Consider the following 24,293-nt stretch of genomic DNA (forward strand, 5'->3'; position numbering starts at 1 on the left):
GTGGTGATAAATCACATGGCAGGACGTTACCTTTCTCCCACAGAGCAGCTGGGCGACTCCAACCGCCTGCCTTTGGGATGTCGGCTCAACTCCCTACAGACTTGGCTACCAGAGCTCCTAATTTTGGGGGAAAAGGAAAAGGAATAAAAGACCTGATCTTGTGATATTCTAGATGTTTGCGATATGAATACTGTGTTTATCTTGCTTTTGGTAAAGTATATAATTTTTAATAGCAAAATTTTTTAATTGAGATTTTATGAAAGAATATAGAGAACATTTATTTCCACTCATTCGTTGTTGCACATTTTCCTTCCTGCCCACCCCTTCCTTCCCTCCAGTTCACTTTTCTCTTTGAAAAAAAAAAATTCCTTCTTTGTTATGCACACCTGCCCCCAACAGTCCACTTTACTATGCAGCTCCTACTCTGGAAACTTGTCATGCAAACAATATCCAATCACATATCCCCTTTAAACAGTTCTCTCCCTCATATATTTCAATGCAGTGGACATTATTTATGCTGGCGAGGTCGTAGAGAAACTGGAACCCTTATTCACTGTTGGTGGGTGTGTAAAATGATGCAACCACTATCAAAGGCTGTATGGGGCTTTCTCAGAAAGCTGGAACTAGAAATACCATTTGACCAGTAATTCCACTACTGGGAATATACCTTAAAGAAACCAGAACCACCACACAAGCAGATATATGCACACCCACGTTTATTGCGGTTTTATTCAGAATAGCAGAGTTGGAAACAACCCAAGTGCCCATCAACAAATGAATGTATAGAGAAGCTGTGGTATACACAATGGAATACTATGCTGCATTGAAAAGCAAGGAACTCATGCAATATTATGCAAACTGGGTGACCCTGGAGGACATTATGTTGAGTGAAATATCTCAGTCACAAAAGGACAAATACCACCTAATGCCACTGTTATAAAACAGGACTGACATCGGGCTTGGGGGGAACTAAACTATACAATTTTAAAGTTTTTTCTTTTTTTTTTTTTGCACATTTTCTTTCCCCTTGTCTCCCTCCCCTAACTTACACTGCCATGTAGCCCTTTTTCCAGATTGTTGTCATACATATAATGTATAATCATATATTCCTTTCTGATCAATTTTTTGTAGGTTCACACATCAGGATGGAAGCTTTGTGCTGTTGCTTGACTCAGGAGCAAATAAGGGTAAATAATATAACTTATAAAATGATATCCTGGTGTTTAAACCACTTATTAAAAGGAACAAGAGTTGAAAAATTGCTGGAGAAAGACACAGAAGAGTAACCACATTGGGCTCGCTAGAATCAAAACAAAATCATGCTATATGCTCCGCCACCCCTCCCTCCTGACCTCTCTGACCCTCCACTGCTTCAGTGGCTGATTGCTCTCTTAGCAGTGAAGTTTGTCCCCAGGCCTAAGCGTTAGGAGGTGGTGGGTGTGGCCTGGGATGGATACAACCAAAGGACCTGTACAAGGCTCTGGCTACAGCTCGCCCTCTCTCCTCCTCCGCCTCTCTCAGAGCCCGCATGTAATGACCTGGGAAGGAACTCAAGTCCCTGCCACTGATATTGGCCAGATACTCTATGACTTTTAGCTCACTGGTTTCTGCATAGGCCCGTGGCCCCCACAGGTACCCATAGCAAGGAGGCTGACTGTTAGGCACTCGTCTGACCTCAAGGTACCCATTCTGTACCCAGTCATGAGTGAGAAGCCTGCGGGGCTCCCCAAAAATGAAGTGTTCCCTCCCTGCATGCACATCCATCGTGTCTAGTGCCTCCCAGATCTTCTCCTCAGGGGCATGGCCGCCTTCCAGGAAGATGACACACAGGACCGTGATCAGGAGGCCGTTCCTGGGCAAGGTCAGCACATGGCTCTGGGACATCAGGTCATAGGTGAGGCCCAGGGAGGGGACCAGGACATAGGTGTGGGAGGTGGGGTTCACTTCCTTCACTTCCACACCAAAGAGCAGCTGCAGGATCCCCAAGGTCTGCCCAAAGATCCTGGGGAAGTATCTCTCATCCCTTCTGCTGAGCAGAGCTAGAATTTCTGTCTTATTAGTGCTCTCCCGCTTTTGATACTTGAAGAGCAGGAAATTCAACAAAAGCCACACATTCTTTTCTAGATTTTCTCTGCGCCTGCGCTCAGCATTAGACCTGGCCCTGGGGGCTCTAGCACCCGCCCCTTCCTGATTGCTGGTGCCCTCAGCTGACATGGCCCCTTCGGGGGAGGAGGAGGCATCCTGGGGACTCTGGGGTGTACTCTCTGCCCCCAAAGGAGTCCCCTCCTCCTGGGGTCCCGGGATCAGGGAACACTCAGCAGAGGAGGAAGAGGGGGCAGTAGAGGCCATGGCAGCCGCCCCCTCCTCAGCCCCTGGGCTCTGCACCCCCTCCAGGATCTGGGGCTCGCTCTGCTCCTGGAGCCCGTGCTTCTGCTCACAGTCCTGACTCTTCTGCGACATGATGAGTCTTGGCGACCAGAAGGAGGATGGCTGATGGTTGCCCGTGGTGGTCGACTTCTGGAAAAGAGGGAAGAAGGGGTGTGTAGTCAACAGCCTCAGCTGAGAAATTCAACCTTGATGGCTCTGACAGAGGCCTTCCTCTGGACCTCACAGATGCCCTGTTGTCCTGACAATCTATTTTAAAGATCCCCCAAGTGGGAAGTGCCCACCTCCCTGGGGTGCAGGTCTGATTTTCTAGGGTGACATTGGGGTGTGTGGAGTTGAGGGATATGGAATTACTGCTCTTCCTGGTGGGTGAGAACTTGGTCCATGTTTGGGGTCCTCACCTTGACACCTAGTAGAACAGGACTCTGTCCTCTACTGACTTGGCATCACCCCCTCCAACCTAGACGCTCACCTCGCTGAGACCCATGTGAGCAGTGAGGGGGTCTGGGATCCCCCAGCACTGACATGGGAGATGCTGAAATGGAGGGCACCCTCAGATCTCCTTCAAAACATTCACCTTTCACCTTGCCAGCCACTGGCCCTGACTCCCACCACATAGAAGCCTGGGAGGGCATACCACCTCTGGCCATCCCTGGGGCCTTTCGGGGTTGAGAACAAGGTCCAGCCCAACTTGCCTGCCCCTCCCCCTTTTTTCTATGGGGGTTAGTATTTTCTCTCTTCACCAGAGTCCTCACCTTGACTCCCAGCAGCACCTGAGATATCCCTTGTCTTGATCAGATGTGATTCCCTCTGCCGATCGACTTTCACGCCACCTTCCTGAGGTCCTAGGGAGAAATGTTATGAGATTCTATCTCGGTAGAGCCATGCTGAGGGACTCAAGAGCTGTGGCTGGGGGACTTTCTTTCAGAGGTCTCTGTGTTCTGGGCCCTAGTGTGCCCTCAGCCCTTCCCATTACTCCTAGCAGGGGCCGTAGGTGAGGATCGAGTCCATGGATTCAAGCTGAGTTCTCTAGAGAAGCAAATCAAACAGATGAGGGAGAGACAGACAGACAGACAGACAGGAGGGATGGGGAGAGGAGAGAATGAGAGAGATTTAAAAAAATGGCTCACGTGCTTGTAGAGGCAGGTAAATTTCAGGTCCGTAATTCAGATCGAGAGAGAGAGGTATGTCTAGAGAGACTTGTGTCCAAGTCGTCAGCAGGCACGCAGGGTCTCAGAACCCAGTCTTCAGAGACTCCTAGCTTCAGCTTCAGCAGGCCAATGAATCTAAAGGTTGTCGGGGAGCCAGTCGGCTTGGCTCCAGACTGCAAAGGGGGCAGGTTCTGCCGACCCCAGGTGCAAGTCTGGAGGACACAAGCCAGGGATTCACTTTCAGATGAGTGGAAAGGGCTGTAGCTTCTTGCTGGAGAGCTCAACCTTTTATACTATGCAGGTCATACCCCCCGTGGAACCAACCTTAATCAGATAAAGCTCATTCTGTCTTTAGAGAACTGGCCCTAGTCCACCTTGCCTCACCAGTCACATGCTGTTGAGTACAGTAGAGTGGGAACCCACTCGTAGTGAACCCTCTAGCAAATTTTCAGAGGCAGTAAAGTGCACAGCAGGAGATTGCCCATCCTCCACAGGAGCATTTGAAGACATGCCTTTGTGATTGTATCACAATCTTACCATTAGACCCACGGAGCTTCCTCACTAACATCATAGACGTATTTTACCACCCAAGGTATTTTAGTCAACCTCATGACCACATTGACAAGCCATATTAAAAATCACATGGCTGAACCCTCTCAGATCCTGAGTCTGAATTAAGAGGTAGTTGAGACTGCCCAGGACTGACATCGGGAGTGGACTCTCTGGAAGACCCTTTGTTTGGAGCTCCTGTATCCCCTCACAACTCCCTTCTATTCCCAGCAGGGCCAGGACCACTCCATGCAATGATAGAGGCTGACCTCTCAGAAGATACCGTTTGTCCTTCAGACTGCAAGGATTATTGGAGGGGTTGCTGGTATTCCCTAGAACCCCAGGACCTGATACTCTGAGATTCTCTCTCTTTTGAGATTCCAGGTCTCCTATGTCCTATCCATTGCTTTTGGCTCCCCTGTGGTAATGGAAGTGCCTTTTGTCCCTCAGATCCCAGCCAAATTTAGGAGACACTAGTATCTCCCTGAACTGAAATCAGGGATTGATACTCATGGGGTCTATCTATTTTAAAATCATGGTCTCCTCAATCCTCACTTGGAAGTTGAGGAGACCCTTGGTTTCTTTCTTCCAGAAAACCATATCACCTTTCCTCCACAACCATCACCTATTGTGCCCATAGTTAGGAATTCCCAGGGACATGTAGTAGGGCCAGGATCATTTGCATGGTGATGGAACAATCTGTGAATGGTTAAAGGAACCATCTATACCTGTAAGACTGTCATTTCACTCCTTACATCCTCTTGTAACTCCCAAAATAAAGATGTAGGGGACAGTACCTCTCCCAGCAACTGTGTTTGGTATCTTCCAGGGCTGAGAGCAGGCACTTGGCCCCCGTGGCATACACTCTGTTCTAGGGAGGGTCCATTCTCTGTTCCTGTAGGTCTCCTTCTTGTTAGATAGGAAAGTCTGTCTTTAAGGTCCAGGGCAGGAGTGGAGACCTTTCAAAGAAACATGTCCCCACCAAGTGCTCAGTACTAACATTCCTGAGATGTTACCTGAGCGCTCAGGCATCAGAATCATACCCATGAATTTCTTAATGACAATCAGAATTTTGCAGGGCCCCACTGGCCCCATTGGAATTGACTGTTTCCTTCCTGCCCTAACCTGAAGCCCTATGGCTTGTCCACATTTTTCCGTACCTGGCTTATCCAGTCTTCATGCATTGTTGTTGTTGTTAGGGCCAAGCACGATGACTATGACTCACAGCAATCCTATGCACAGCAGGTCTGAATCATGTCCTGTCCTGTGCCATCCTCACGATCTCTGATATACTCGGTCCCGTTACTGCAGTCACTGTGGCAATCCCCCTGGTCGGGAGTCTTCCTCACCTTTGCTGATCATCGGATTTTCCAAGGAATAGCCTCTTCTAGTAACATGCTCAAATTATGTAAGATGAAGATTCATCATCCTTGCCTCCACGGAACACACTGGCTGCACTTTCACTAATAAATATCCTTTTGTTCCTTTGGCATTCCATGCAACTTAGCACTCTTCTCTAACATTACAACTCAAAGACATTGATCTTTCTTTATCCTTAGTCATGATTCAGTTCTCAGATGCATAGCAGGTAATTGAAAAGACCATGGCCTAAGTAAGTGCACCTTAGTCCTCAAACGGACATCATTGCTCCTCAACAAATTGGAGAGGTGCCTGAGTACAGACTTGCCAGTGCAATATATCTTTTGATCTTGACTGCTGGTATCAATGTTGTTGATAATTGATTTAAGGAAGATTAATTTATTGACTGTTTCCATCTTTTCTCCATCTATCATGGTGTTGCTTATTAGCCCTGTGAAAAGGATGTTTGCTTCATATGTAATCTATATTGTAGGCTGTACTCTTTGATCTTCTACCACAAGTGTTTCAAGTCCTCTTCACTTTCTGCCAGCCAGTAAGGTTGTGTCATTTGAATAATGAAGGTTGTTGATAAAGTCCAGATTCTTTTAAATTCCAGCTTCTCAGATTAGTTACTCAGTATATAAGTTGAAAAGTTATGGAGAGAGTATATAGCCCCGAAACACATCTTTCTTTTTTAAATTTGATATTGGTTTGCAGATAAAGTTTGTATAAGATCTTTCCCATTTCCTTTACCTAGCCCTCGCTCTGTGCATGAAATTGTGTGACCCTATGATTACTCCCCTGCCCATCGTCACCCCTCTGCCCAGCCTACCCTCCCCCACTTGGATCCTCCTACACATTTTACTAGTTTTCTGTTTCTACAATAATGGTCTTATGAAGCATTTGTCTTTATGGGACTGAGTTAACTTAGTATAATGCTCTCCAGTCCCTCCATAGTTAGGTAGTAATTTTCAAAATCATTGCTCCTGCATGCTGCATAGTATTCTTTTTTTATTTTAATGCAAGTTTATAAAGAACATGGATTTCCGTTCATTCATTGTTGTACGTTTTCCTCCCTACCGCCGCCCCAGTTCACTTTTTTCCTTTGGAAAAAAAAGTTCTTTCATTGTTATACAGTGCCCCCCACCTGACCACTTCACTATGCAACTCTTATTCTATACTCTTGTCATGCCAGTAATACCTACTCATATGTTCCTTTTACACAGTTCTCTCTCTTGTCTGTTTCAATGCTGAGTACATTATTTATCCCCTCTTTTCTTAATTCCCCTGAATTCCCATATTAGTCTTGTTCTATAATAGTGGTATTATGCAGTATTTGTCTTTTTGTGACTGAGGTATTTCACTCAGCATAATGTCCTCCAGAATCACCCATTTTGTATAATATTTTATGAGTTCTTTGTTTTCAGTGCTGCATAGTATTCCATTGTGTGAATATACCACAGCTTCTCTATCCATTTGTTTGTTGATGGACACGAGTGGTTTCTATCACTTGGCTATGGTGAACAATGCAGCAATAAATATGGGTGTGCATAAATCTGTTTGGGTGGAAGCTCTGGCTTCTTCAAGGTATAGTCCCAGTGGTGGAATTGTTGGGTCAAATGGTATTTCTATTTCCAACTTTTTGAGAAGGTGCTATACTGCCTTCCAATGTGGCTGTACCATTTTACACTCCCAGCAACTGTGAATGAGGTTTCTAGTTTCTCCACAACCTTGCCAGCATTGATTGCTTGCTGCTCTGTTAAATTTTGCTTTTGTATTGCAGTGAGATGATATCTCATAGTTGTTTTGATTTGCATCTCTCTTAGAGCTAGGGATTTTGAACATTTCTTCATGTGTTTGTTCACCATCTGAATGTCTTCTTTGGTGAAGTGTCTGTTTATATCCTGTGCTCATTTTGTGATTGAGTTGTTTACCTTTATCTTGTTGCAGTACTCTAATATTCTATAAATTCTATATATAATTCCCTTATATCCAGCATGTCATTAGCAAATATTTTTCACCAGTATGTGGCTTCCCTTTTTACCTTGTGGGAGAAGTTTTTTGATGTGCATAGGGATTTGATTCTTAGAAGGTCCCATTCATCTATTTTATTGTCTCCTGGTTGTAGGTTTTTCAGAATGCTTGAGAGACTGTTCATGTGGATTAGGACTTCTAGAGTTCTTCCAAGATTTTCTCTGATTAAATTTATAGTCCTTGGTTTTAGTCTTAGGTCCTTAATCCACTTTGAGTTGGTTTTTGTGTATGGTATGAACTGTGGGTCTTGCTTGAATTTTCTGCAGATAGTTTTCCAATTTTGCCAACACCATTTGTTAAAAAGGCTGTCGTTTTTTCACTTAACTGATTTCATCTCCTTATTAAAAATCACTCAGTCATAGGTAGATGGACTGATTTCCGGGTTCTCAATTCCATTCCATTCATATATATGTCTGTCATTGTACCAGTACCACGCTGTCTTGACCACCACAGGAGTGCAGTAGGATTTTAAATCAAGGAGTGAGATGCCTCCTACCTTGTTTCTCTTTTTCAAGAGTGCTTTGCTTATTTGGGGTCTCTTTCCATTTCAGACGAAATTGAAGATTGCCTTTTTCATCTTGTTGAAAAATGGAATTGATATTTGTATTGGGATTGCATTAAACGTGTAAATTGCCTTTGGTAGGATTGTCATTTTCACAATATTGAGTCTTCATATCCAACAGAAAGGTATATTCTTCCATTTCTCCAGGTCTCTTTTTGTTTCTTGTAGTAATGTTTTATAATTTTCTTTGAATAGGTCCTTTGTGTTTCTAGTTAGATTTACTTCCAAGTATTTAATCTTGTGATTAGCTATTGTGATGGGTATTGTTTTTCTTAGCTCCAGTTCTGTATTCTCCTTGTCACTGTAGAGAAATCCAATTGGTTTTTGTATGTTGATCTTGTATCCTGCCACTTTGCTAAATTGGTCAACTATGTCCAGTAGTTTTCTTGCTGAGTCTTTAGGGTTTTCTAAGTATACTATCATATCATCTGCATATAGAGATAACTTTACCTCCTCTTTGCCAATTTGGATACTACTTATTTCCTTTTCTTGTCTTATTGCTTCTGGTTAGAGAGCTCTCTAAAGTGCTGAAGTGCAAAGATGTCAATCCGGAGACTAAGGTGCGCCTGTTACATGCCATGGTCTTTGCAATCACTTGCTATGCATCAGAGAGCTGGACAATGACTAGGAATGATAGAAGGAGAATTGATCCTTTTGAGCTGTGGTATTGGAGACGTGTTAAATATACCATGGACTGCTAGGAACACAAATAGGTTTGTCCTGGAGAGGGTGAAGCTGGGCTGCTCCTTGGAGGTAAGGATTCTGAAGCTTCATCTCACATACTTTGGACACGTTGCAAGGAGGGACCAGTCCTTGGAGAGGGACGTCATGCTTGGGAGAGTGGAGGGACAGTGCAGGAGAGGAAGACCCTCGATGAGATGCACTCATTCAGTGACTGGGGTAATGGGGGTAGGTGTATCGTAGGTGGTGAGATTGGCACAGGATAGGGCAGAGTTTAGGGCTGTTGTACATAGGGTCATTATGAGTTGCAGGCGACTCAACGGCACATAACAACAACAACAAGATTTCTAATACAATATTGAATAGGAGAGGTGATAGTGGGCATCCTTGCCTAGTTCCTGTTCTCAAAGGAAATGCCTTTAATCTCTCTCCATTGGGAACAATGTTGGTTCTCTGGTATGTGTATATACTTTTTATTATGTTGAGGGAATTCTCCTCTATTCCTATTTGGTTGAGCGTTTTAGTCAGGAAAAGGTGTTGGATTTTGTCAAAGGCCTTTTCTACAGCAATTGATGTGAGCATGTAGTTCCTTTCTTTGTTAATGTGATGAATTACACTGATGATTTTCTTATGTTGAACCATCCTTGCATATCTGTTATGAATCCCACTTGGCCATGGTGAGTTATATTTTCAATGTATCATTGGATTTTACTGGCCAAGATTTTATTCCGGGTTTTTGCATCTATGTTCATGAGAGAGATTGGCCTACAGTTTTCTATTTTGGTAGTGTCTTTACCTGGCTTTGGTATCAAGGATATATTTGCTTCATAGCATGAATCTGGGAGAATGCCATCTTTTTCTATTTTTTTAAAATACTTTATGTAGAATTGGTGAGAGTTCTCTGAATGTTTGATAAAATTCACTTGTAAAACCATCTGGTCCAGGGCTTTTTTTTTTCCTGGAAGTTGTTTTATTACCTTTTCAATTTCTTCTTTTGTAATGGGTCTGTTCATGTGTTCTATTTCAGTCTGTGTCAGTTCAGGTAGGTTGTGAGCTTCTAAGTACCTGTCCATTCTCTCTAGATTTTCATATTTGTTTGAGTATAGTTTATTATTAACCTCTTTATTTAGTGGGTTCTGTTGTGACATTGCCTGTTTCATCTCTTATTCAGATTATTTGTGTCTTTGTTTTCATTTGTAAGTTTTATAAGAAGTTTGTTGATTTTGTTGACCTTTTTGAAGAACCAACTCATGGTTTTGTTGATGGTTCAATTGTTTTTCTGGTTTTTATTTCATTTATTTATGCCCTAATTTTTACAATGTCATTTTTTTAGAGGGTGTGAGGTTTTCTTGCTGTTCTTTTTCAATTTGTTGGAGATATTGCGGTAGAGAGTCAATAGTCATTTTTTCCTGTCTTTTAATGTGTTTGCTTATTGCTATAAATTGACCTCTAATTACTGTTTTGGCCATTTCCCAGAGGTTTTTGTAAGTTGTATTTTCATTGTCATTTGTTTAAAGAAACTTTTTGATTTAATTTTTTATTTCTTCTAGTACCCAGTCATGTTCAATCAAGGTGTTTTGTATAATGTTTCATGAGTTCCTTGTTTTTCAATGCAGCATAGTATTACATTGTGTGAATATATCACAGCTTCTCTATCCATTCATTTGTTGATGAATACTTGGATTGTTTCCAACTCTTTGCTATTGTAAACAAAGCAGCAATAAACATGGATGTGCATATATCTGCTTGGGTGGCAGTCCTGGTGTCTTTAGGGTCTATTCCCAGTAGTGGAATTGCTGGGTCAAATAGTATTTATATTTCCAAATATTTGAGAAGGAGCCATACTGCCTTCTGTAGTGGTTGTACCATTTTGCACTCTCACCAACAATGAATAAGGGTTCCAGTTTCTCCATAAGGTCCATCTGATTGAGGCCATAATCTTTTCAATCACTTGTTGTACATCTGAGAACTGGAGAATGACTAAAGATTAAGAAGAATTGACATTTTTGAGTTGTGATATTGGAGAAAGTACTCAATATCCCCCAAACAAAAAAAAAAAAACAACAAAACAGATATGTCTTCAAGAAAGTGAAGCCAAAGTGCTCCTTAGAGGCAAGGATGCCCAAGCTAGCTTCATCTCACATAGTTTGGGCATTTTATTAGATGAGGCTATTCCTTGGAATGGGACATCATGGTTGGAGAGGTAGAGGGTTAGTGAAAGAGAAGAAGACTGTCAATGAGATGGATTTACAGTAACTGTAGCAATGGGCTCAAGTGTGTCAGAGATGATGAGTATGGCACATGATAGGATAGGTTCAGGTCTGTTGTTCATAGAGTCAACTATGAGTCATACTCAAACTGATGGAGCTGAACAAGAACAAAAACTAAAGTTAGGCCAGGGGGCTCTGGTGGACTACTGGTAAGAAGCTGCACTGCAAACCTGAAGGCACACAGTCACAGTTCAAATCCATCAGCTGTTCTGTGAGAGAAAAAGGGGCAATCCCTCCCATGGGATTTTCTGCCTCTGAAAACCCAGTAGAGGGTCAGCTATGAGTTGGTTCTGAATTGACAGTATATAACAACAACAGCAGTGTAAGACTAAGCATTTTTATTATGAAAAGAAAGTCCTTTAGTTGCCCTTTCCCATCTCTTCCTGTAATCTATGACTAAGAGTTACTCCCCTTTATCCACAGCATGTGAATAGTACCAACTGTCTCCAGAATAGTGATAAAACCAGAACAAACAGTACAGGACATGACTACTGATCAAAGGAGTACTGAAGAACAGAAAGAAGATACTGTAAAAATGTGTATGCTACTCTGTCCTGTCCCTCCCTTATAGAAGCCCCCACAGTCTCCAAGACAGCAAGGCAGGGCTGCTCATAGCTCTATCTCCTACATACCATTTTATATGAAAACTTGGCTTTTCCTACTCCAAACTCTATGTTGAAGATAGTTTTTGGGTTTTGTATTTTTCCATCAGGCGGGGATAGATCTATGACTTTCATGTGTGTATACTGTTACATGCTGTCAAATAGCAAGCATGTCCTTGGCTATATCTGCTTATTGAAATCAGATCAGTTGTTATTCTATACATTCCTAGGACTTCACTTTTAGCAAATGCCTTAAATGACATCTGAACATCTTTTTTTTTTAAAAAAAAATTTTAATTCATATTGTAGTGAAAGTTTATAAAGAACTTAGATTTCCATTCATTCATTCTTGCACATTTTCCTCCCTGCCTCCCTTCCCCCTAGTTCGCTTTTTCTTTGGGATAAAAGTTCTTTCACTGTTATACAGACCCACTCCACCCCAGACCACTTTACTGTTCAGCTCTTATTCTGAACTCTTGTCATGCCAATGGCACCTAATCATATATTCTTTTTATCTCCCTCGTTTGTTTCAGTGTCATGTACATTATTTATCCCCCCTTTTTATAGTTGCCCCAAACCCCCATGTTTTATAACAGTGGTATGATGCAGTCTTTGTCTTTTTGTCACTGAGATATTTTACTAAGCAAAATGTCTGCCATGGTCACCCATTTTGTATACTAGTTCATGAGGTCTTTGTTTTTCAGTGCTGCATAATATTCCATTATGTGAACATACCACAGCTTCTCTATCCATTTATTTGTTGATGGGCACTTGGGTTGTTTCCAACTCTTTGCTTTTGTGAACAAAGCAGCAATAAACATGGGTGTGTGTATATCTATTTGGGTGGCAGTTCTGATTTCTTTAGGTATATTCCAGTAGTGCAATTGCTGAGTCAAATGGTATTTCTAACTTTTTGAGAAAGTGCCATACTGCTTTCCATAGTGGTTGCACCATTTTACACTCCCACCAACAGTGAATAAGGGCTCCAGTTTCTCCTCAACCTCGCCAGCATTTGTTGTTTGCTGCTCTGTTGAATACTGCTGTTCTTATTGGCGTGAGATGATATCTCATAGTTGTTTTGATTTGCGTCTCTCTTAGAGCTAGGGATTTCGAGCATTTCTTCATGTGTTTGTTCGCCATCTGAATGTCTTTGGTGAAGCGTCTCTTCATATCCTGTGCACATTTTGCAATTGGGTTGTTTACCTTTATCTTGTGGTGCTTGAGTACTCTATAAATTCAGACATGTCATTACCAAATATATTTTTCCAGTTTGTGACTTTCCTTTTTACTATGTTGGAGAAGTTTTTGGATGTGCATAGGGGTTTAGGAGGTGGATTGATTTGGTGACTGGGGTAATCAGTATGAGTGCGGAGACAATGAGATTGGCACAGGACAGAACAGAGTTTAGGGTTGTTGTACACAGGGTCACTATGAGTTGCAAGCGACTCAACGGCACATAACAACAACAACAACAACATAGGGATTTGACTCTTAGAAGGTCCCATTCATCTATTTTATCCTCTCCTGGTTTTAGGTTTTTCAGGATGTTGGAAGACTGTTCATGTTGTGGATTAGTACTTCTAAGTTTCTTCCAAGCTTTTCTCTAATGAAGTTAATAATCTTTGGTTTTAGTCCTAAGTCCTTAATCCACTTTGAGTTGGTTTTGGTGTATGATGTGAGGTGTGGATCTTGCTTGAATTTTCTGGAAATAGTTTTCCAATTTTGCCAACCCTATTTGTTAAAAGTGCTGTCATTTCCATACTTAACTGATTTCATCTCTTTGCCAAAAATCAGTTGACCATAGGTAGATGGGCTGATTTCTGGGTTCTCAATTCCATTTCATTGATTTATGTGTCGTCTGTCATTGTACTAGTACCATGCTCTCTTGACCACCATGGCAGTGTAAGAGGATTTGAAATCAGGGAGTAAGATGCCTCTTACCTTGTTTCTCTTTTTAAGGAGTCCTTTGCTTATTCAGGGCCTCTTTCCATTCCAAATGAAATTGGAGATTGCCTTTTCCATCTCGTTGAAGAATGGAATTGATATTTGTATTGAGATTGCATTGAATGTGTAGATTGCCTTTGGTAGGATTGTCATTTTCACTGTATTGAGTCTTCCTAGCACACTTGCCGACACATAGACCACCTTGAGAAGGTACACAGGCATTTGGTTGTCTCTGGGGAGGAAAACTGGGTGGATGAGGACAAGGCTGAGGAGGAAACATTCTCTGCACTGTGCACTCTTTTGTGCTTTATGAGTTTGATGCCACAGACATGAGATTCCTAGTTAATAAGCCACAGCCTATTTCCAAAAGAAAATGAGCCCTTGAGTGACCATCTGCACCACTGTATGCTCTTATCTCTTCCCAGAAGCAGCTGCGACAGAGCTCTGGTGGTCCCACCTCTCATTCCACAATCCAGGAAGCAATAAAGCTGAGGTCATCTCAGCTCAACAACCAGGGCCTGGAGGGAGACTCATTGCCTCCTTCACTGCAGGGGAGAAACCCCAACTCATCAAACCCCTGCACCCCAACTGGGGTCCGAGTGAACAAGCTGGTCTTTATGAAGGGTCAGAAGCTAAGACCCAGGCCATTCCAACCCCAACTTCACACCTGTTGCACCAGCAGGCAATCTGAGCTTCCTGCAGCAGAGGGATTGACAGGAGCCCGCCTAACAACAGAAGAACAAAACATGTAAGAATCTCATTGTGAAATCTAGACAGGGCCAGGCTGCCTCACCTTTTCCCCATTGAGTGCCTGGGGGTGGATTTAAGGGGACATTTTCAAAAGAAAAAGTCAAGAAAATATATAAAAATTAATAAAAAGTATAACATTGCAACATCTCAGGAATAGGGCTATCATTCAAATGAAAACTCACAAAATTGGTACCCATGTATAAATATGAAGACAGAGAGAACTTACTAAATTACATAGGATTAAAAGTTTAAATATGTCCCTTTCAGACATGTTAGACTTGTCAGACCCAATGTTTTTTCCCAATCTGTGGCTTCCCTTTTTACCCTGTTGGAGAAGTTTTTGGATGTGCATAGGGATTTAAGTCTTAGAATGTCCCATTCATCTATTTTATCCTCTCCTGGTTGTAGATTTTCCAGGATGCTTGGAAGACTGTTTATGTTGTGGATCAGGACTTCTAGAGTTCTTCCAGGCTTTTCTTTAATGAAGTTTATCATCTTTGGTTATAGTCCTAGGTCCATAATCCACTTTGAGTTGGTTTTTGTGTATGTAGTGAGGTGTGGGTCTTGCTTGAGTTTTCTGGAGATAATTTTCCAATTTTGCCAACACCATTTGTTTAAAAAGGCTGTCATTTCCCCACCTAACTGATTTCATCTCCTTGTCAAAATCAGTTGACCATAGGTAGATGGCCTGATTTCTGGGTTCTCAATTCTATTTTATTTATTTATGTTTGTCATTGTACCAGTGCCACACTGCCTTGACCACTACAGCAGTGAAGTAGGATTTGAAATCAAAGAGTGAGATGCCTCCTACCTAGTTTCTCATTTTCAGGAGTGCTTTGCTTATTCAGGGCCTCTTTCCATTCCAAATGAAATTAGAGATTGCCTTTTCCATCTCGTTGAAGAATGGAATTGATATTTGTATTGAGATTGCATTAAACGTGTAAATTGCCTTTGGTAGTATTGTCATTTTCACAATATTGAGTCTGACAAGGAACTTATATCTAGAATTTATAAAATACTCGAGCATCACAACAATATAAAAGTAAATAACCCAATTGAAAAATGGGCACAGGAAATGAACAGACACTTTACCAAAGAAGACATTCAGATGGCAAACAAACATATGAAGAATCAAAACAACTATGAGATATCATCTCACTCCAGTAAGAATAGCAAAATTTGACAGAAGAGCAAACATCAAATGCTGTTGAGGTTGTGGAGAAATCGGAACCCTTATTCACTGTTGGTAGGAGTGTAAAATGGTGCAATCACTATGGAAGGCTGTATGGTGCTTTCTCAAAAAGTTGCAAATAGAAATACCATTTGACACAGCGATTCCATTACTGGAAATTACCCTAAAGAAACCGTAACTGCCACCCAAGCAGATATATGCACACCCATGTTTATTGTGGCTTTGTTTGTAATAGCAAAGAGCTGGAAACAACCCAAGTGCCCATCAACAAACAAATGGATAGAGAAGCTCTGGTATATTTACACAATGGAATACTATGCTGCATTGAAAAACAAGGAACTCGTGAAATATTATGCAAAATGGATGACCCTGGAGGACACTATGCTGAGTGAAATATCTCAGTCACAAAAGTACAAATATTGCACAGGGCCACTATTGTAAATCAGGACTGAAATCAGGGTTGAGGGAAGACAGAAAAGGAGGGGAGCAATGATATATATTGCATTGAAATAGATGAGGGAGAGAACTGTTTAAAAGAGAGATAGGAATGGGTATTCTTGTCTACAGGAGCGGATGAGAGCCTTTGCCAACCACACAGTCCATAAACTCCTTGTATTATCAACTGAGTACCAACCATTTCCCTCCATTATCATACCTACCAACTTTGCTAAATAAAACTAAAAGCCTTTCCCCTCCTATAGATGGTCTCCTCCATCCATCAGGAAGTACTTACAGAAGAGAACCTCAATGGCACCAATCATATAACAAAAGACTGGAATGTTAGGGCTCTGGAGCTGTTCTCCCTTCCTTTCCCAGAATGGCCACCAAAATGATCAAACCACAGGAAGCAGCAGCTGTGGCTCTGTTTCTCTCTGTTAATGATGTGAAACTGTTCCATCTCCATGTCTAAGGAATAGCTATCTGCAACCCCCAGTCTGCTTCCTTATCTTGTAAAAAAACAACTGCAAATATTCTCTTCCCCAATTTCCTTGTAAGACAATATAAAACCCCTCTCTAACTTTAAGTAGAGGCTTATCTCAACTTTGGAGTCAGCCTGGCAGTTTCTCCTCAATAAAATTTCTTTCTCGGCCTGAACTGGGTATGTCCTTCCTTGGTAACCTTACATTTCACCTAGTTGGAAATGAAAGAGAGAGAGATCCTGAAGTTTGCGGAGATCAACAGCCCACAATTTCCAGGCCACAGCCATGAACGTTGTGGGTATGGAGTTTGAGTCCTGTGGTGCAGGTGTGTTGGTTGCCTTTCCACAGGTCCCTTCTTCCTTTGAACAGTATGTTCAGTGGGTTCTTCAAGCCAGGGGCTGAGATTTCAAACCTCTTTTCTTCCCAATTGCAGCCTTTCAGCAAGGGCAAGGAGGAGATGCCCTGTTTTTTCTGGTCAACCCTAACCCTGCTCCACTGAAAGTGTTCACCGCTTTCTCCATCTGCATGCTGATACTAGACATTACAAAGGGAGGTTATTTAATTACCACTGAAGAGATGAGTACTCACACCCTGCCCCACCTAATGTTCACACTGCAAGGATGAAGAGGAAAATTCCGAAATCATTCCATTCCTGGCCCATTCCTGGGTCCAGGACCCTTGATTAGTATTTCTCCTTCTGACCTTGTGTCAACACTGCACCTCTCCCCCTCTTCCCCTCCCCTCCCTCCTTCCGTCTATCCTTCTCTTTCTCTCTCTCTCTCTCTCTCTCTCTCTCTCACACACACACACACACACACACACACACACACACACACTCTGCTGTCTGGCTTTCCCTCATGAGTAAATGGGTTTTTACTGTAGAATTCAGAGAGTAAGTTTGGAGTCAGATGGAATTAAAGTCCATGAAGGAAGGCACAGAGACCTGTTTTTAATCCTCCTTCTCCTCACATGCTTAGACTTTGCAGGGAAAGGTATCTCTAATTATCAGGCCTGGGGTGGGGGCAGGGGCTGCTCCAGCACTAGGTGCTACTGAAGCACAGGCTGCTCAGGCAGAGGTAGAGGGGTCAGCAGAGGTGTGTGAATGGCCCACGTCTCTCCTTTTACTCATCTCAGTGGCCAGCACTGGTCCCAGCCCTCGTCCTCAGCCCTGTCATCTCCCCGAGGGCCTCAGCTTATGGTCATCTGTGGAGTGGGTTTGGACAACCCTGTGTTGAAGGACTGGTGGGTGCGTGTGGCTTAGGGAAAGGGACACAGTGACTGGCACGTACTGGCTCTCTCATGAATGGCAGTTACTTCTAGGACTGTTCTGATTCCAGATGTCCTCCACCACCTTTGCCCCTGGACATGTCTTCCTTTTCCAGGCCTCTCACAGAACAGGAAGTCACCTAAGACACCAAACACTTCCTCATCCAAAAATGCCTCTTCTGACACAGACTCAGGAAGCACTCCCTTCCAGAGTATCATCCCTGACTCTGGGTGAGGGGCCACTCCTTGAATGTGAGTCCTTCCCTCCCTCCCTCCAAACCACTCCATCTCTTCCTCTCCCATGTAAACCACTGGTTGCGTTCAGTAAGGCAATAAATACCACGTGAGCCCAAAGAGCAGCTGTCCATCCAGACCTCTCTCTCACAGGGCAGTCCTCAGGAGGAGCTGTGTCCCCAGGGTCCCAGGATGCTGTGGGGGGGCATTTGTGCTTGGCACCCCCCTCCTGGAGCTCCCCATCTGACACCCTCTTTACCTGGGTCTCTCAGTGAGCGGAGCTTGCTTTCATTCAGTTTGTCCTACTTTTGTGAACAAGGTACACAAATCCAGCCTTTAACAACATGACAGCAGAGAACCACCACAGCACCTCATCGCCGTGGAGATGACTCACAGCTGAGCCTCCAGCGGGTTTTCAGTGGTGGTAAATCACATGGGAGGACGTTACCTTTCTCCTAGAAAGCAGCTGGATGACTCCAACTGCCTGCCTTTGGGATGTCAGCTCAACTCTCTACTGACTAGGCTATCAGAGCTTCTAATTTTGGGGGGGAAAGAAAAGGAATAAAAACTGATCTTACAATATTTCTAGATGTTTGCAACATGAATACTGTGTTTATCTTGGTTTTGGTAAACTATATATTTTTAAAGTTTTTTTCATTGTTGCACATTTTCTTTCCTCTTTTCCCCCTCCCATAACCTACCCCAAAATGCAGCTCTTGTTCCAGATTGCTGTCATACATATGATGTCTAATCATATATTCCTTTCTGATCAATTTTTTTGTAGGTTCACACGTCAGGATGGAGGCCTTGTGCAGTTTCTTGATTCAGGAGCAAATAAGGGTAAATAACAACTTATAAAATTATATTTGTAAGTTCAAACCATTTATTAAAAGGAGCAAGAGTTGCAAAATTACAGGAAAAAGACACAGAAGAGTATCCACATTGGGCCCTCTAGAATCAGAACAAAATCCATGCTGTATGCTCTGCGCCACCCCTCCCTCCCGCCCTCCCTCACCCTCCACTGCTTCAAGGACTGACCACCCTCTTCAATCTCATGGTGAAGTTTGTCCCCAGGCCTAAGGGTTAGGAGGTGGTGGGTGTGGCCTGTGATGGACACAACCGAAGGACCTGCACAGGGCACCGGCTACAGCTCGCCCTCTCTCCTCCTCCATCTTTCTCAGAGCCTGAAAGTAATCAGTTGGGAAGGAACTCAGGTCCGTGCCACTCATCTTGGCCAGATACTCCATCACTTTTAGCTCGCTGGTTTCTGCGTGGGCCTGTGGCCCCCACAGGTACTCGTAGCAGGGAGGCTGACTGTTGGGCACTTGTCTGACCTGCAAGTACCCCTTCTGCACCCAATTGTAAGTGAGGAACCTGTGGGGCTCCCCAAAAATGAAGTGCTCCCTCCCTGCACGCACTTCCATCATGTCTAGTGCCTCCCAGATCTTCTCCTCAGGGGCATGGCCGCCTTCCAGGAAGATGACACACAGGACCGTGATCAGGAGGCCGTTCCTGGGCAAGGTCAGCACATGGCTCTGGGACATCAGGTCATAGGTGAGGCCCAGGGAGGGGACCAGGACATAGGTGTGGGAGGTGGGGTTCACTTCCTTCACTTCCACACCAAAGAGCAGCTGCAGGATCCCCAAGGTCTGCCCAAAGATCCTGGGGAAGTATCTCTCATCCCTTCTGCTGAGCAGAGCTAGAATTTCTGTCTTATTAGTGCTCTCCCGCTTTTGATACTTGAAGAGCAGGAAATTCAACAAAAGCCACACATTCTTTTCTAGATTTTCTCTGCGCCTGCGCTCAGCATTAGACCTGGCCCTGGGGGCTCTAGCACCCGCCCCTTCCTGATTGCTGGTGCCCTCAGCTGACATGGCCCCTTCGGGGGAGGAGGAGGCATCCTGGGGACTCTGGGGTGTACTCTCTGCCCCCAAAGGAGTCCCCTCCTCCTGGGGTCCCGGGATCAGGGAACACTCAGCAGAGGAGGAAGAGGGGGCAGTAGAGGCCATGGCAGCCGCCCCCTCCTCAGCCCCTGGGCTCTGCACCCCCTCCAGGATCTGGGGCTCGCTCTGCTCCTGGAGCCCGTGCTTCTGCTCACAGTCCTGACTCTTCTGCGACATGATGAGTCTTGGCGACCAGAAGGAGGATGGCTGATGGTTGCCCGTGGTGGTTGACTTCTGGAAAAGAGGGAAGAAGGGGTGTGTAGTCAACAGCCTCAGCTGAGAAATTCAACCTTGATGGCTCTGACAGAGGCCTTCCTCTGGACCTCACAGATGCCCTGTTGTCCTGACAATCTATTTTAAAGATCCCCCAAGTGGGAAGTGCCCACCTCCCTGGGGTGCAGGTCTGATTTTCTAGGGTGACATTGGGGTGTGTGGAGTTGAGGGATATGGAATTACTGCTCTTCCTGGTGGGTGAGAACTTGGTCCATGTTTGGGGTCCTCACCTTGACACCTAGTAGAACAGGACTCTGTCCTCTACTGACTTGGCATCACCCCGTGTGAGCAGTGAGGGGGTCTGGGATCCCCCAGCACTGACATGGGAGATGCTGAAATGGAGGGCACCCTCAGATCTCCTTCAAAACATTCACCTTTCACCTTGCCAGCCACTGGCCCTGACTCCCACCACATAGAAGCCTGGGAGGGCATACCACCTCTGGCCATCCCTGGGGCCTTTCGGGGTTGAGAACAAGGTCCAGCCCAACTTGCCTGCCCCTCCCCCTTTTTTCTATGGGGGTTAGTATTTTCTCTCTTCACCAGAGTCCTCACCTTGACTCCCAGCAGCACCTGAGATATCCCTTGTCTTGATCAGATGTGATTCCCTCTGCCGATCGACTTTCACGCCACCTTCCTGAGGTCCTAGGGAGAAATGTTATGAGATTCTATCTCGGTAGAGCCATGCTGAGGGACTCAAGAGCTGTGGCTGGGGGACTTTCTTTCAGAGGTCTCTGTGTTCTGGGCCCTAGTGTGCCCTCAGCCCTTCCCATTACTCCTAGCAGGGGCCGTAGGTGAGGATCGAGTCCATGGATTCAAGCTGAGTTCTCTAGAGAAGCAAATCAAACAGATGAGGGAGAGACAGACAGACAGACAGACAGGAGGGATGGGGAGAGGAGAGAATGAGAGAGATTTAAAAAAATGGCTCACGTGCTTGTAGAGGCAGGTAAATTTCAGGTCCGTAATTCAGATCGAGAGAGAGAGGTATGTCTAGAGAGACTTGTGTCCAAGTCGTCAGCAGGCACGCAGGGTCTCAGAACCCAGTCTTCAGAGACTCCTAGCTTCAGCTTCAGCAGGCCAATGAATCTAAAGGTTGTCGGGGAGCCAGTCGGCTTGGCTCCAGACTGCAAAGGGGGCAGGTTCTGCCGACCCCAGGTGCAAGTCTGGAGGACACAAGCCAGGGAGTTGTATACTGTGCAGGTCACACCCCCGAGGAACCACCCTTAATCATCTAAAGTTGATGATATCTTTAGAGAGCCGACTCCTGTTCCACAATTCTCATAAACCCTGTGCAATCATGTGCAATTAAGTAGGAACCCTAATAACTGACCCTCCAGTAAATTTCAGAGGCAATAAAGTTGACAGGAGGAGATTGCCCATCCTTTTCCCCAGGAGCAGCTGGTGGATTTGAACCACATGCCTTTGAGATTACATCACAGCTTCTTACCACTAGATCAACAACAGAGCTTCCTCGCTAACATTATAGAGCTTAGTACTTTACAACTCAGAGTAAGTATTCTACTAATGATCATGGCCCTGTTGACAATTCTTATTAAAAATTACTGTCTTTAAAAACGACTGAACTCTCTCAGATCGTAAGTCTGAATTGTGAGATAGCCAAGTCCTCCCAGAACTGACATCAGGAGAGGACTCTCTGGAAGACCCTTTGTTCTGAGCTCCTGTATCCCCTCACACCTCACTTCTACTCTCTGCAGGGCCAGGGTCCCTCCATGGGATGATGGAGGCTCTCAGAAGCCACCCTTTGCCCTTCAGATCCCAGGGCTGATTTGAGGGCTTGTTGGCATCCCCAAGAACTTACAGCAGGGGCTAATACTCTGGAGTCTCACTCTTCTGAGATTCCAGGTCTCCCTATGTCCTTCCCATTGCTTTTGGGAGTGGGAGCCTCCCCTATGATGATGGAGGTACCTTTTGTTCCCTAGATCTCAGCCAAACTGAGAGGTCGTTGGTGTCTCTCAAAGCAAGGGATGATGCTCAGGGGATCTGTCTGTTTTGAAACTCATGGTCCCCTTTATCCTCATCTGGAAACCCAGGAGGCCCAGTCCACAACCTATGAGACTAGACCCTGCACCTTTTCACTGGAGGACAGATAGAAGGGGCAGGGCGATTTGTATGTGCAAAGGAACAATCTGTGAAAGGTTAAAGGAACCATCTATACCTGTAAGACTGTCATTTCACTCCTTACATCCTCTTGTAACCCCCAAAATAAAGATGTAGGGGACAGTACCTCTCCCAGAAACTGTGCTTGGTATCTTCCAGGGCTGAGAGCAGGCACTTGGCCCCCGTGGCATACACTCTGTTCTAGGGAGGGTCCATTCTCTGTTCCCATAGGTCTCCTTCTTGTGAGATAGGAAAGTCTGTGCCTTTAGGGTCTAGAGCAGAATTGGAGATCTTTCAAAAAAAAACATGTCCCCACTAATACTAGCAGTACTGAGATGTTCCCTGAGCACTCACACATCAGAATCATACCCATGAATCTCCTAATGACCATCAGAACTTTCTTTGTCCTATTGGTTGCAGTCAAGTGGCCCCACTGGCCCCATTGGAATGGACTGTATTCCTGTCCCAGCCTGGAACCCCTGTGGCTTGTCCATATTTTTCTGACCCTGGCTTTTTTTGCCTTCTTTGATTGTTGTTATTGCTAGGTGCCCTCACGTTGAGTACAACTCAGTGACCTTATGGACATCAGATTTCAACCATGTCTTATCCTGCACCATCCCCACAATCTCTGATATACTTGCTCCGATTGCTTGTTGCTAGTGTGTCAGTCCATCTCATTGCAGATCTTCCTGTATTTTACTGACCTCTACTATTCCAAGCATGATACCTGTAGCAAAGATATAGCCTTTGCTAACAATATGGTGTAATTATGTGAGACACAGTTTCACCATTCTTGCCCCCTGACTGAGATGGAGCCAATAGCACTTCAGCTGCACCTTTTCCAATATCTGTTTGTCCTTTGGCATTCCATGGGACACTCAGCAATCTCTTCCAAACTACCTCAAAGGTATTATTGGTCTTTTCCTGCCATCCTTATTCATTGCTCAGTTCTAAGATACATAGCAAGTGATTGAAAAGACCATGGAGTAAATTTAGGTCCCATTAGTACTCAAATTGGTATTCTTGCCCTGAGTACAGACTTTCCCAGTGCTTGACTGCTGGTGCCAGTCGTGTTGATTGTGTGTCGAAGCAAGATGAATTTATTGACTCTTTCAATCTTTTCTCCATCTATCATGATGCTTGTTGCCTGTCAGTCCAGTGGTAAGGATCTTTGTTTCCTTTCTATTGAGAAGTAATCCATATTGCAGGCTGCAGTCTTTGATCTTCTTTAACAAGTGCATCAAGTCCTCCCTACATTCTACTAGCCAACAAGGTTGTATTATCTGCATAATGAAGGTTGTTGATGAAATTTCCTGATCCTGACTTTATCTTTATTCATAAAGTCTAGCTTCTAAAATGATTTGTTAAAAAAAAGTAATAAAATTATTTGTTCAGCATATAGATAGAACAGTTATGGAGAGAGGATACAGCCCTGACATATGCATTCCTTGATGTTAAAACCGTGTAGAGATAGAGGCCAGATCAGAAGTCAATCAAAACTATGAGAAACTGCTGCAAACATCCTTTAACAGTTGAAACATGGAATGTATGAAATATAAGTTGGAAAACTAGAAGTTGTGAAAAATTAAATGAAACGCATGGACCTTGACACTCTAGGCATTAGTGAGATGAGATTATCTAGCTTTGGTCACTTTGAATCAGACATGGTATGTTATGCTGGGAATGAAAAACAGAGAAAGAATGATGTAGCATTCATAATTACAAAGACAATTTCAAGTTGTACACTAAAGTACAATGTTGTGAGTGATAGAATATTATCCACATGCATACAAGGAAGGCCTGTCCATATAAATATTATTCAAATATACACACCAACAGCTAAAGCTAAAGAAGAGGCAATAAAAATAAAAAAATTTGTAATCCAAAATTGACCAAGTATGCAATCAAAATGAAGTAAGGATAATTGGTAACTGGAATGCCAAAGCTGGAAACAGTAAAGAAGAAATGGTATTCAGAAAATAAGCACTTGTGACAGAAATGAGGCCAGAAATAGAACGATCATTTTTTTTACATTAAATTATTTTTAATTAAAAATACCTTTT

General features: G+C 43.9%; 1 protein-coding gene across 1 annotated transcript in view; it reads right to left on the bottom strand.

The window, feature by feature from the left end:
- Positions 1–1,416: 1,416 nt before the first annotated feature.
- Positions 1,417–24,293, bottom strand: part of LOC102848538 — a 49,400-nt gene continuing 26,523 nt past the window's right edge. The window contains exons 3-4 of the mRNA XM_006903297.1: positions 19,048–20,076; positions 1,417–2,517 (exon numbers count right to left, since the gene is read on the bottom strand). Of these exons, the coding sequence (XP_006903359.1) occupies positions 1,417–2,517; positions 19,048–20,076 (2,130 nt within the window). The remainder of the gene's footprint in view (positions 2,518–19,047; positions 20,077–24,293) is intronic.

This window comes from Elephantulus edwardii, unplaced genomic scaffold, assembly GCF_000299155.1.
Source record: "Elephantulus edwardii isolate Elephantulus edwardi_28Jun2011 unplaced genomic scaffold, EleEdw1.0 scaffold00556, whole genome shotgun sequence".
Classification (NCBI taxonomy): domain Eukaryota; kingdom Metazoa; phylum Chordata; class Mammalia; order Macroscelidea; family Macroscelididae; genus Elephantulus; species Elephantulus edwardii.